Source organism: Brassica napus, unplaced genomic scaffold (genome assembly GCF_020379485.1).
Source record: "Brassica napus cultivar Da-Ae unplaced genomic scaffold, Da-Ae ScsIHWf_1065;HRSCAF=1509, whole genome shotgun sequence".
Taxonomy (NCBI): domain Eukaryota; kingdom Viridiplantae; phylum Streptophyta; class Magnoliopsida; order Brassicales; family Brassicaceae; genus Brassica; species Brassica napus.
The window spans coordinates 1-14,495 of NW_026014493.1; the positions used below are offsets into that span (position 1 = coordinate 1).

Sequence of the window (14,495 nt, forward strand, 5' to 3'; positions counted from 1 at the left end):
TTATATCGATACCAGAATTTTATGGTTTGTTTTTTCCCTTCTCTTTTAGGGTTTAAGGATATTTGTTACTCCTGACTACTTTATATGCTCACACTGCTTTTTATATAGTCACAAAAAATATTGTGACTCTCATGGAAAATAAATATTTTCGTGGATTAACTTTGAAATATCTCTTTATCCAATCGTGGCAAAAAATATTTTTTTGTGACCAAAATAGGTTTCTCTATATTATGAACACAAAAATGTGACTTGTCTGAGCTTAAATAATGAGAGGCGAGTCAATATTAGCAAAGCTATTAAATCTCTATACATGTGTTTGGTGTGAGCATCTACGCATAAGCTTACAAAGTAGACATAATCAATACGCGTCTCCTTTTTCGGAAGTCAAATGATAGGGAACCAAGAGAGGCCCAACGAAAATAAATGGTAAGAGTTTTGTTTGCTTTGTTTTTGTTCTATGAAAAGAAATTAGAACCATTCGATTCTTACAGGGAAAACAACACCTTAAGTAACAACTCAAGAGTATTCCTTCTCTAATTAAGGAAGTAAGGGAAAATAAAAACAAGTAAATGAAATCATCCTTTATTTAGTTTGAAAACTTATTCGATACATCTGAAATTGGGTTTCTTCAACACACCTTGGACTTTATTCTCTGCTTGACTTGAGTGGGACGAGTCATCATGTTATTTCAAGCAATGAGATAAAGTTTATCCTGGGGGTAGTAGTAGCAACAGGTCGAGCCAAGCCTCCCAAGCGCGTGGAATTGACATAATCAAGTGGGAATGATCAGATACACCAGGGATTATTATCCCAACAATTCTAACAGTTCTCTCATCGTCCAATTCTCTTTGTACTCGTTGCCTTTCCAAAACCTTATTATGAAACTCCTTATAAACTCCCCAGACACCCTCACAAACAGCTTTGGTATTAGCCACAACATGCTTATGTAGTTGGCATTAGGAGCATCTTCTCTTACCTTCAGATTTACAATAATTGTAAGAATACATATACAAACATGGCTTTTTTCGATATCATTCACTGGTTTCGCAGACAAAAGCTAGTGCTAGTACTATTTTGAAAAGGAAAAAAAAAATTCCAAATATGATAGCTTATTATATCTCACGTTAATTTCATGTAAATGACAAATCTCCTAAAAGCCAAGTTGAGTTTTCTCCTTGACTACCTCAAATCTCCTATTTTGTGTGCCATTTTAAATACTTTGGATAGAGGATACTTTAGTTTACCTTTCCTTTGTAGAGACTGTTGAAGTAATTGCAAGATCCATAGTGCTTGTATCCGAACAGAATCTTGTCATCAAAGGGGACTCTAGTCACCATGTCATTGTTATAAACAAACCTTTCATACTCTATCCCATGCTTTTTCATTACTTCTTTCATATACTCCCCAAACTCCTCGTCCCCTACACGTGGCTGTCCAAATGTATAGACTCCTTCTAGCTTATCAAGTAGCTCATCCTCACCGTGAATTGCAAGAATCGAAGGAAACAGAGCAGCTATTGACCCGTTAGAATAAACTTAAGGTTCTTGTCTCTGGCAAGCATGTCCCTAAGCTTGTCTCTGGCAAGCATGTCCCTAAGCTTCTGTCTAATTTGTAGTAAGCATATTGGTGTATGAGACTTATATATACAGTAAATACTAAACCCTAATAGTAATCTAATCCTAATGTTAAAATACTTTTAACTGGAGTTATTTTTAAAATTTATAGTCAAATTTATGGTATTAAAATCAATTTCTCAAACTTTATTTACGTATTAACCGACGAAATAGCCTTTAAGTGTTCCTACCTTTTGAATTCTTATGGGTTTCTCTGATTTACTTGGAAAAAAAAAACGTTGTATGTGTATCTATAATATACACATAGACATGCTACCTATATTCTAGTTAGTCACCGGACTGACGGGAAAAAAAAAATCACTGAACTTAATTGGAAGAGGAAAACACAATTATTGAACTTCATTTTCAACCATTATTTCTCCAAATTTAGTATATTAATTCCAATGGATTTGCGTTCAGCGTATCTTACACTAAGAACATCATTAACGGGTTTCTAGGTCCCGTCTCTTAGTGTTTTCAGAATTAAAAAAAAAGAGAAAAATAGCAATTATTTGAAATTACGTCTCTTAATCAAGCAAAAGAAGAGATGTCTCTTCTCGCTCTGTCTATCGTGAAGAAGGAAGAAAGAAAAAGAAGCCATGGCAGGAGTAGGATTTTTCTGGTGTAATCTCTTCATCTCCTTTCCTCTGTCTCTTCATCTCCTTTCCTCTGTAAATCCTCCCAGGTTATCATTTTCTCATCTTTTATGGTTTAATTGATTTCTCTCCAATTTTCCGAATTCCTTAGAGCTTCTTTTCGAATTTGCAGCCGAAGGATTTGGGATGTTGATGCCAATCTTTCTTCGTAATAATACCTAAATTAATTCAATTTTTTTTTGCCAGATGTTGATGATTTCTACTCTCAATGCGATCCGGTAAGTCATGGAAGCCTTAATCGCAACGAGAGGTGATACGTAAGAAAACCCCCAAAGCTATAATCAAATCTTAGACAAGAAGCCATGGAAGCTGAAACTGATGCGATGAAGGGACAAGAGTCGAAGCAACAGATCAGAGACGAAGAACTATTCAAAGCGGCAGAATCCGGTGATTTTTGGTGTTCATGTCTTTATCTCTTCAACAGCTCGCGAAATCTATCAGTTTCCGAAACGAAGACGGTCGCTCCCTCCTCCATGTCTCAGCTTCGTCGGTCATTCTCAGGTTTGCTTCCTTTACCCCAAGTACTAGAATCTATAGTTAGACAAAAGCATTATGGATTGTGTTGTTGCAAATTTTTTAGCGATTTGAGTTTTACAAAGGAGAAAAAGTCAGATATTAAAAGCGTATGGTTGTGGGATTTGCAGATAGTGAAGTTGCTATCAAGTGTACATGAATCAAAGACTGTAATCAATAGTAAGGATGATGAAGGATAGGCTCCCCTACATTCTACTGCTAGCATCGGCAAGGCGGAGCTCGTTGAAATCTTATTGACTAGAGGTTTGTGTTGCAATCTTGTTAGCTTCCTTTAAATAAGTTTTGTGATCTTGTCTCACCCACTGTAGTTATATAGATTTGTTGCATATAAGTTCTATGTACAAGTTTGTTGTTCTTCTACTCATTAACGTTTGATGATGGATATGTTTTTTTTTTTGTGTTTGTTCAGGTGCTGATGTGAATGTCAAAAACAATGGTGGTCGCACTGCTCTTCATTATGCTGCTAGCAAGGGATGGTTGGAAATCGCTCAGCTTTATTTTAAATCAGATGAACGTGTGCCTACTGAGTTGAAGAAAGCAATCATGCAAGCCCGAGGGGTGAAGAATCTCACCCATTCCCAACTCGCTCAAGTACACTAGTTCTCTCTTCACTTTGTCTCTTTTTTTTCTGAGTTTAATAGTATCCATTGGTCTGATCAGAATATACACTTGTTAGAATTTGAGAATAGGTGATAGATGTTCTTACCTATAAAACGAGAAATCATGCTCCTCCCTGATTCTTATATACTCAACTAAACTCTTGTAAGGTTGATGTAATGTTAGATTTGCAATGTAAAGAGTTTGTATACTGATTTGATTCAATGTTAAAATTTTTGTTTTTAAGAACCCTTAAATAAAAAACTAACATTGGAGTGAAAAATTAATGTGTCTCTTAACTAGAGTTTTTAATTACATTTAATTACTAAAATATTTATTAAGAGACTCAAATGGGTTTGTGGGTTAATGATGTCCTAAGTGTATATGTATATGTGCATGATTTTTACTAAACGTTTCTTTTTGAGAAACATTTTTTTTACTAAACGTTATGGATTTATTCAAACTACAAGTGGAAGGTAGTGCGGCCCATGCATTGCGAACGACCCCCCATGATCATTGATCATTTTGATATTAATGTTTAACCAATCATTCGGTCAACAGACTTTGATCTTCTTTTTTTTTTTTTTGTGTATTACATAAATTTCAACTAAAATCCTCAAGATAGTGATCATGCTTTGAATATTACTTGTTCATTTTTTGAAAACAAATTTAAGAAATGATGGCAGAAATTTTCCATAAGTGATATAAAAAATTATCTGATATCTAAAATTGATTTTTAATAAAATTTATACATTAAGAGCCGCAAAGAAAGTATAGAAGGTGCGATTAGGTCTACGATTAAATCTGCGAATCTGAACGACGTCCTTCTAGCGTCTCTCCGGTTCCGCGGATCTCATGCGCTCCTCAGCCTGCCATGTAGATCCAGCATCTCTCTCCGTCGATTCCGCTGCTCATTCTCCTCCATTTTCCGTTTATACATTTTCTCTTAACTTATATATATATATATAATATTTTTAATATATATATATATATATAATATTTTTAAATGGAATTCTTTCTTTCATATATGCATCTATTGTAATTTATCTATATATACCTTCATATGCTGACGTGGCAAAAAGCAAACTTCTTATTGGACGATTTTCCTAGCTGACGTGGATGGCCTAACTGAGGTTCATATTCCCCTTTTATTACTTGTTTGATATGCTTTTAGTTAATATTGTTTTTAATGTTTATATATCATTTATTTTGTAATAGCAATCTCGTAAAAACGTATTTTGTGTCTTTAGTTTCTCTTTTCTTTTCTACTATAGGTTTATTATTAGAATAATTTCTTGTTTGTATTTAGTCCTTAATTATAAACAGTTACTAGATCTTGACCCGCACGATCATGCGGGATTATGTATCAAGTTATTAATAATTTTAACATTTAAATAAATAATTCTGCTATTAATAATTTAACTAATATTTTATTTCTGGCTAACATATATAATAACATTATATTATGGTATTTTTAATTTTTATATATTTATGTGCATTGTGATTTATTTATATAATCTATCTTTCTTACCTATTTTAAAGATGTTTGGTATTAATTAATATTGTTAATAGCATTGATCTGTTTAGGCCAATTATTTTAGTAAAATGGCAGTGTATTGTATTTAGTAGAACAAGACTTAGGTCAAATTCACCTCTCATCTTATTACCAATCAAAATACCAATTAGATTAATAATTAAATAGATTAATTTTATTTAAATAATCTGAAATAATTGAAAAAAATAATAACGCCAATTTTAATGATGCTAACGCCACTAACTAAACCCTAAACTTTAAATCTATACCCTAAACCCTAAATCCAAATCCTAAACCCAAACCGTAAACCCTAAACTCAAACTCTATATCCTAAACCCAAATCCTAAACCCTAAACCCTAAACCCAAACCGTAAACCCTAAACCCAAACCCTTATCCTAAACTGAATTCATAGACTCTAAACTCAAACCATATATCCAAACCTAATCCCTACACCCTAAACTCAAATCGTAAACCCTGAACCCAAATCCTTATCATAAAGGTTTGGGTTAATGTTGATGTTGTTTGTTTAGGGTTTAAGATTTGGGTTTAGAGTCTAGGTTTGGGTTTAGGATCTAGGGTTTGAGTTTAAGATCTAGGGTTTGGGTTTACAGTGTACGGTTTGGGTTTATGGTTTAGGATTTGGATTTAATATATAGGGTTTGGGTTTAGGGTTTAGGGTTTAGAGTTTGGGTTTAGAATTTAGGGTTTAGGATTAGATTTAAGGTTTAGGGTTTAGAATTTAAGATTTAGGGTTTTGTTAGTGGCGTTAACGTCATTAAAATGAGCTTTATTATTTTTTTTCAATTATTTTTGATTTTTTTTTAAAAAAATAATGTATTTTATTATTACTCTATAAGGCATTTTGATTGGTAATAAGATTAGAGGTGAATTTAAAGGTTCACCTTAGGAGTGAACCTAAGTTTTGGTCTATTTAGTAGGCTATATTAAAATTATTTCAATATGAAAGTTGGGCCATTTCTAATACCTACATTTTATTATTTTGTGTTTTTACTACACGCAAGCCCACGTCAAGGGTGTATTAAATTTAAGAACTTACAAAACAACAGTTAGGTCTAATGTAATTTTTCTGTTTTAATAATTTGATCATAGTTGTTGAAGTACTTCGAGAGTGTCGAGTAGGATATTTTTTATAGTTGCAACTGATATTCAGATCTTGTAAACTATCGGGAATTTTGATCACATATATATGATGTAGCATCTATAATTTTTGTACAATGAGATGAAAATAATCAGTTTAACTTTATACATGCTGAATACGAGTTTGGTAGATCGAATGATAATGAAATGAACTCGGTTTTGTGGGTCTTACAAAAGACGTTTTATTCACAATATGAGATAAGCGAACGAGGTTACAAAGAGATTAAGGAAAGAAGGAAAAGGTCGAAGCTTTGTTGAAAGACTCCGATGGAAACACTAAGGAGAGCGATCTCGTAAACCCTAGATCTTGCCGTCAGTGTCTTAGTCTCTGTTTGCGGATCCCCTTCTCTATTCTCTATGTTGTCCTTTTATAGACTCGGTTGGTCTTCCCTTCATTCGCCCTAAAGTTAGTTCGCCCTAGAAACCTGGCCCAAGCCTGAGCGAAATGGGCTTTCGAGTAAAGTGAAGGCTTGTCGGGCTGACGTCGATTAAACGACTCAATCGGTTAACAGGTCGAACCGATCGATCGAATGTTCTGTCCGATCGATCCGTCAACCAATTCGGTCTTGACCGGATTGTCGCTGTAAACAGGCCAAATACCATTGTTTGATGGGCCTTGCGGGGAATGTTAAATTCCTCTCCAACAGTAAGCCCCCCCCCCCCCAGTCCTCTTACGAAGGATCACATTTCTTCGTATTAGGATTGCAGGAATTGGTTTTGAGAACAATGGGATTGGGCTTGCTTCGACTGGCCGTTCGCGGTCAATCGGTCGGTCGGTCTGCGACTTGTTACGAAATCGATCGATCAGTCGTGACGTTGTGTTCCTTTTGCCTTCATGCAAAAGGTCTCCAGTTCACTGCAACACTAAACTTGGAGCAGTATCGTTGGGCTAGTGTAAATTCATTGTAGAAAGATTTTCGATCTTGTCCGATGATTGGTCGATCGATCACCTTGTTCTTCCTTGTACATTTTGTGTCGCCCGATCGACCGAAGCAACATTGATTCTCGAATGTACTTGACTTCTCGAGAAATACCCATCGTCGATCGACTTTATGTGATTCCGGGGTTGCCGTTTGTCTGGGTGTTCGGCGCGAGACCGTGAATGTTGGCTTTCGTCACTCGAATAGTTTGATTTGACTCGGAGGTGACGACCCTAGTGGCGCGGAGAACGAAGCTCCGACATAGGTTTAATAGGCCCAATAAATACATTATTTTTCTTTGCTATAAATAGGTGCTTCATCCTTCATTTCTTCACTTCTTCTCAGATCTATAAGGTACTTTCATTCTCTCTTCCTTTTCCTTTGTTCCTCGCCGGAACTCTCCGTTTTCCGGTTTGCTGCTGTGATTCTTCACTGTTCCGATGGTCGCGCGAGAGGAGCTTTCGCCATCGCCTGATCAATCGATTGATCGGGTCGCTCCCCCGCCTTTGAGATCGGATTCGAAGTTCGGGAAAGGGAAAGGAGCGGTGAGCAGTTCGAATCTTTTAATAGATCGATCAGTCGGTACCCGACTGGTAGCGTCGGTGACTGTGTCTCGCCAGGGCCTTCTGCGTGATTCAGATCCTAGGGAGCTACCTCAGGAAGATGTAGGTGGTGATTGCGTTGTTGAGGGCGCTGGAGAAATCGTTCCGGCCAGGGCAAACGACGATCTCGCGGTAGAGAGAAGAAGCGAGGGCGACTGTGGGGCGTAGGAAATTAGGCGGGATCGAGCCACCGCGGTTGACGGGATCCCGACGGAGGCGTCGACGATCGTTCGATCGGCCTGGTGGGAAAAATTCGCCGACTGACGGCCAGGGCAAACGACGATCTCGCGATAGAGAGAAGAAGCGAGGGCATCGTGCTGCGAAGGAGATTAGGCGGGATCGAGCCACCGCGGTTGACGGGATCCCCGACGGAGGCGTCAACGATCGTTCGATCGGCCCGATGGGGAAAATTTGCCGACTGACTCCCTTCTGCTACCGTCATGATGGGGCAATTGGGTAACTCTTGGATCTCCCGTCGGAGCTTGCTCGGCCGTCCATAGTGCAGGGACAGAGTTGGGGCGATGTTCTGCCGACTGAATCAACTTTCCGAAGTGTGTCTTCGCTGTTGAAGGAGTGCGGAGCGTATGGCGTCAAGTTCATTATTCTGCGGCCCGATCAGCGGCCTTGGACTCCACCGATCGGCTTTCAGTGCGTCTATGAATCATTCTTTCAGAAAAATTCCAGGTTGTGGTTCCCGATCCCTCGTCTGGTTACTTCTTATTGCGTGCGCCGAGACATAGCTATGACTCAGTTGATGATCGGGGCCGTGAGGATCGCCGTTGCGTTGATGGTGATGGCAGCAGAGATTGATGTGTCAATGTCTGTTCGGATTTTCGAGGAGTTGACGCAGACCCAGCCAAAACCGAATGGTTTGTTTGCGGTACAAATGCGTTCGGGGCTTCATATCTTGACTGGTCATCCCTCGGGGACGAAGCTGTGGCAGCGCTCATACTTTTTCGTTAAGGCTAATAATGCTGCCTTCGAAGATCCACCAGACGAAAGCTTCCGAGTTCTATGGAGTTCTGATATCGGTAGTTAGCTTATGCCGAGCGATCGACGTACCAAATCTAGTTTTAACCTCGTGTCGTTTTTTTTGGTTTTGCAGTTGCTCATCCGAACACCATCGGCCCTCACGACACCTTCTAGAAGGACGTTCCGAAGGTGGTGGTGCTTAATCAGCAGACGTGGGCGAGCTTCGATCGTCAGAGGATCAGTCGCCAACAGAAGCGCATCGCGAAAGGTTCTTTCTTGTTGCTTTGCTCAACTGACTAGATAATCATCATTTCTTCCCTCACGCTGATCGTTTCTCTTTTTTTTTTTTTTTTTTTTTGGTTCTAGTCGATTGGTCGCCAGACGTTCCGTGCGTGACGACAACCGGGAAAAGAATGAAACTTCCACTCATGGGGCACATTCCGAAAGCATATCCGAGCTACAGCGAGCTCCTACGCACTCAGCTAAGAGGTGAGAGCTTCAGCTCTTGAGGGCGAAGATGCCGAGCCTCAAAGATCTCCGACCAAGGAGGCAGTGATCGGAGGGGGAGACGTCGCGGCTTCGGACTCGGTGGTCGAAGGGAAATACGTTTCAACGGCCGATGCCCCCAATGTTAGTTTGTTGAAGAAGAAGAAGAAGAAAAAAAAAAAGAAAAACAAGTCTTCTAAAAAGGTAGCGGTCTGCTCCGGGGATGGGAAAGACTTAGGGGAGAAAATCAGGTGGAAGGCGATCATTCGACTAGCGAGGCAGATGGTGCTAACGATCCAACCGAGGTGGGCCTTGTTGGGTCGATTGGTGCGAAGAGGAAAGAGCCGACCGACGGGAATTTTCTTCGACCTGGCGGAAAGATTCAGAAGAGGTCGCGAGGTCCTTCTCCTCTTTCTCCTAAGGAGATAGCTTTACCGGCCTCTCGCTTGCTGCCTTGGGGAGGGTTGAGTCCTCCGTCTGATAGGTTTCCACTAGCCTCATCTGAGCGTTGGACCTTTTGTCATGACAAGGACTCGCCGTTCGCCAGTGACCCTGATGCGTGTGCTGAGTTTGTTCGTCGGATCCGTGGTGGCGCACATTTGATGCCGGAGACTTCCGAGCTCGCGTTTCCAGATGGGTTTATCGCATCTGCTCAGGCCGACGTGGAAGTAAGTTCCTAACTAACCGACATATATCGTGAGTTAGCTGTTGTTTGCTCGACTAATCGTTGCCTTTTCCTTTCTCCTTTTGTGTTTACTTTTATAGTCTGTTGTCCGTAAAAACCAACTCATTTTGGATTACGAGCTGTCACTGTGTAGGATGGCTTCAAATTTCGCTAAGGCCGAAGCGGCAATCGAGAGCAAGGATGCTGAAATCGAGAAATCTAAAAGGGTTACTCTGGACAAAGCCAAAGAGATGATCGCCGAGCGAAGCCGTTATCATCGTGAGCATAAGCAGGATGCTGAGATAATTAAAGGTCTTGAAGGCGAATTAGAGGCTGCTCGAAGTAAGATCGATCGATTGGAGGCAGAGAAGACCGAGGAGGCCGAGAAGACGAAGAGGACGATGGATCATTTGAGACAAGTGCACCGCCGCGAGCTTACGTCCGAGATGTGTTGTATCGGAGTGGCGGCGGCGGATCGTTTCGACAAGTTTAGGAGATACATGGTCGATCGAGATAAGCGCGAGGAGAAGCTCGTTCTCCACAGTCAGGCTTTCGGAACTTTGGATGGGCTGGGCATGCTGGAAGAGTGGGGGATGCTGGAAGGATATCTTGTCTGCCAACGAGGCAAAGTTCAAGGAAGAGCTGGAGGGAGTTGTCGTTGAAGGTATCACGGACCACAATCTCACTGTCTCCTCTCTTCCTCGTCTCGAGCGACTTCAGGGTTCGAACCAGTTCGGCTCGAACGTCGGCTCGAACGTAGAGGTTGCTGATCCGGCTGCTGCTTGCGAAGCTTCGATTCAGGAGATTCAGACCGCGGGGACGATCGGTGCTGCCGTTCCAGGTTCAATCGCCGAAGATTGATCTCCTGAGCCGACTGAGCCGCTTGTTGTTGTTTCATTATCTATCTTCTATCCTTTTGTCGCAGCTTCCAAGCTGTGTCTTTCGATTGCCTTGATACTTTTCTTTCGAACTGTTGTTGTACTCTTAGCTCTTTGCTTTTTGGATGTTTCTTGCAAGCTGTGTCATTTTTTTTTTTGTTTTTTTTTTTTGAACTTGCAAACTTGAGATAGGCTTCGTCATTGTCTCAAAGCATTTGTGGTTGCTTGGTCGATATACATGAATTGCGTGTTCCCAGTTCCTTTCTCATTTTCGGCGGGTGATCGTGTGATCGACCGAAATGCGCGTAAGTAATCCTATCGCTCGATTGGTCGATATTATGTTTCCTTAGCAGGGTGTCGCATGTTTTTGTTGAAGTTCAAACAGAGCAAGGGAGGCGTGCTTCGCTAGCTTGCGATTGAGCTGTGAACCCTCTCGGTGACCAAATGAAAGGCGGTGGTCTCGCAGTCGGTCGATCGATCGATCGTATAACGCTTGCTCGTTTGATATCGAGTCTCCGTCGATCGGTCATCTTTTCCGAAGATCGGTCTTGGACGACGAACGTAATACTCGTTCACACTTAGATCATGCAATGCGTAGCCATTCTGTTGGGTGAAAGTGGCATACGTGCGTTCGTGTGATGCCTTTTTGTTGAAGTTCAAGCGGAGCAAGGGGGCGTGTTTCGCTAGCTTGCAACTGAGCTGTGAACCTTCTTGGTGACCGAATGAAAGGCGGGGATCTCGCAGTCGATCGATCGATCAATGCTTGCTCGTTTGATAGTGAGTCTCCGCCGATCGGTCGTCTGTTCCGAAGGTCGGTCTTGGAAGACGAACGAAATACTCGTTCGCACTTGGATCATGTGATGCGTAGCCATTCTGTTGGGCGAAAGTGGCATACGTGCATTCGCGTGATGCCTTTGCGGATATCTCATTTCGTAAAAAAAATATGTCGATATCTATATATATATATATATTTTTGGAGTATGACTGAACCTAGTGGTAGGCTGCCTACGTGCCCCGTTAAGGGGATCAAGCCAATCGTAGTTTGGTTTGACCGAACAGCGGTTTCGGTCATTTGCCGTTATTAAAGCAAAAGTGACAGGAACGTGCTCATTCGGCGTTTGGGCAGAAGTGACATGGCGTCATCCGCCTGAAGCTGGGCGAAGGTGACGTGTTGTCATTCGTTTAGCTTTGAGCGAAATTGACGGTGAGGTCATTCGCTCGGTTTTTTTTTTTTTTTTTTTGTGTATCGCTCGATGGCGACGGTTAAGTAAAGTATTTCCGGAGGTTGGCAGCGTTCCACGCCCTGGGTAGTGGTTCGCCAGTAGAGGTTTCTAATCGGTAAACACCAGGCTTAACGACCTCGACTATCTTATATGGCCCTTCCCAATTTGTTCCCAACTTGCCGGCCTTCCATTCCTTTGTGTTTTCGAAAACTTTGCGAAGGACCTGATCGTTGAGTTCCAACGGTCGGGCACAGACTTTTTTGTTGTAATAGGATTCGGCAAGGTGTTGGTAGTTCTGGATTCAGAGCAACGCTTGGTCTCTTCGCTCTTCGATCGAGTCCAAGGCATCAAACAGCATCTCTCTGTTCAGTTCCTCATTTCGTGGCATTTTTGCTCGGCGAAGGCTCGTGACGTTAACTTCTGCCGGAGCCATAGCCTCGACCCCGTATGCCAGAGAGAATGGCGTCTGACCGGTCGCGCTTCGCAGAGTCGTTCGGTGTGACCAAAGTACTCCGTCCAACTCATCGGCCCAATGACCCTTCTTGAGGTCCAAGCGCTTCTTGATGCCGTCGAGGATCGTCTTGTTAGTGGCTTTGGCTTGTCCGTTGCACTGCGGACAGCGAGGCGTCGCTGTGTTCAAGCGAATCCCCCATCGTCAGTGACGATCTCGTAGGGAAGGCCGTGAATACGAGTTTGGTAGATCGAATGATAATGAAATGAACTCGGTTTTGTGGGTCTTACAAAGACGTTTTATTCACAATATGAGATAAACGAACGAGGTTACAAAGAGATTAAGGAAAGAAGGAAAATGTCGGAGCTTTGTTGAAAGACTCCGATGGAAACACTAAGGAGAGCGATCAGTCGTAAACCCTAGATCTTGTCGTCAGTGTCTTAGTCTCTGTTTGCGGATCCCCTTCTCTATTCTCTATGTTGTCCTTTTATAGACTCGTTGGACTTCCTTTCATCCGCCCTAAAGTTAGTTCGCCCTAGAAACCTGGCCCAAGTCTGAGCGAAATGGGCTTTCGAGTAAAGTGAAGATTGCTATTTTTTCAATAGATTTTTAGATTGCCACATAAGTCAAATTGACATCTTAATTAAATGACACCTAAGCAAAAAATTTTTTTAATTAATACAAATTTAAGATTACAACTTTTTAAATGATTCTCTATTAATACATAGGAGTTGTGAGTGTCCATCATTTTATGTCAATTTTTGAGTTTGATGTTTCAAAAATGGAAATTTTTCTCAAACTGCTTTTTGACATCTTTCTGATGAGAAGTGAGAAAGACGCAAAATTTCAAATGGATTCTCATACTTATTGTATGAATTTTCTCTATTTATTCTTCAATTTAATGTATTTTGTGAGTTATACTATAAGTTTTTGTGGGAAAGTTGATATCTAAAATTAAGTTGGGTTCAAAATGCATCTTTTATTTTAAATATGTAGATTATTAGATATTGTTTTAATATATTTGATCTAAATAATAAAATATTAGAAAATGTGGAAGAAGTTTTAAAATATTAAAGATTGTAATGCTACGTCAATTTGTTTAGTGCATTACTTAATTAACTTCCTCGGAAGATGGATTATTCAAATATATGTATATATATTATATAATAATTAATAATTTAACAGTCTAGGGAGTCTATTATGTGTTTTAGTGTTCTACGGAGTTTACTCGGTAAGACCATGTACATGAATTCTAACACTTTAATTTACATCTTTTCACAATCCACATCGTCTTTTTCTTCTTCGACTTATTAATTCAACGCATATACAAATTTTATCTCTTCAATGGTTTTGTGTAAAACATTCAACACCCTAATTATGTTCTAATTTATATAACTTAATAGCCACATATTAATTAAAAATTGATTGTAACTAAAGTAAATAATTAAAAATGATATAGTTTAAATATATTTTATTTTTATTTATATTCTTTACTATTTTCAGAAAATAGTATTAAAATAATATTTTTCAAAAAAATATACAATGACATAATAGAATTCAGAAAATTAATATTAGTAAAAAATAGAAATTATAAGAAAAATTGACATTTTTATTCTATATCCAATTGAAATGAAACTAGTCTTTATTTATAGATCATTAAAAATGTTAATTTTTGGTATAATTTTTATTTTTAAAGAAAGTGTTTTACTATGAATTAATTAAGTTTAAATTATTGAGTGAAAACTAAAAAAAAAGAAAAACTAGATAACTAGTTGAAAATTTTTAACACTTGTAAATTCACATATGATTTTTTTTAATTCAACATCTACCTTACGTTGGTTTAAGCTATTGAATAATTTATTCAACAACCCATTGCTGATTGTCCAAACTAAGTTATAACCCAACAAATATAAGTTGATCAATTATAAATTAACAATCATGGATTATAAGTTGAAAGTTACAATAAACTAAAAGCTAAACAAGTGAAATTAGTTAGGAAAATTGGTCAAAACTGAACAAAAAACAGCATGGTTGTCCTTTTGGTATAAATTGTTTTATCCATTTTTGTCTCTTTAATCCTTTATATTTCTAAAACTTAATGAAATAATTAGTCTTATGAATCAAAAAATTATAAAAAATAGAAACAATTGATAAATCACTCATATACACAAACTGGTATTTTCTGGTAGAAAAACTTCATAAACTA

At 39.4% G+C, this 14,495-nt stretch overlaps 1 protein-coding gene and 1 pseudogene across 1 annotated transcript; both read left to right on the top strand.

Moving 5' to 3' along the window:
- The first annotated feature begins 2,474 nt into the window (after positions 1–2,474).
- LOC125595441 lies at positions 2,475–3,646 on the top strand (annotated as a pseudogene).
- A 4,711-nt stretch (positions 3,647–8,357) lies between these two features.
- On the top strand, positions 8,358–10,598 carry LOC125595443. The gene is made up of 6 exons (XM_048771226.1): positions 8,358–8,624; positions 8,721–8,776; positions 8,954–9,076; positions 9,306–9,741; positions 9,839–10,270; positions 10,323–10,598. Exons 1-6 carry the CDS (start codon positions 8,358–8,360, stop codon positions 10,596–10,598), a joined length of 1,590 nt encoding a protein of 529 aa, XP_048627183.1.
- The last annotated feature ends 3,897 nt before the right edge of the window (positions 10,599–14,495 follow it).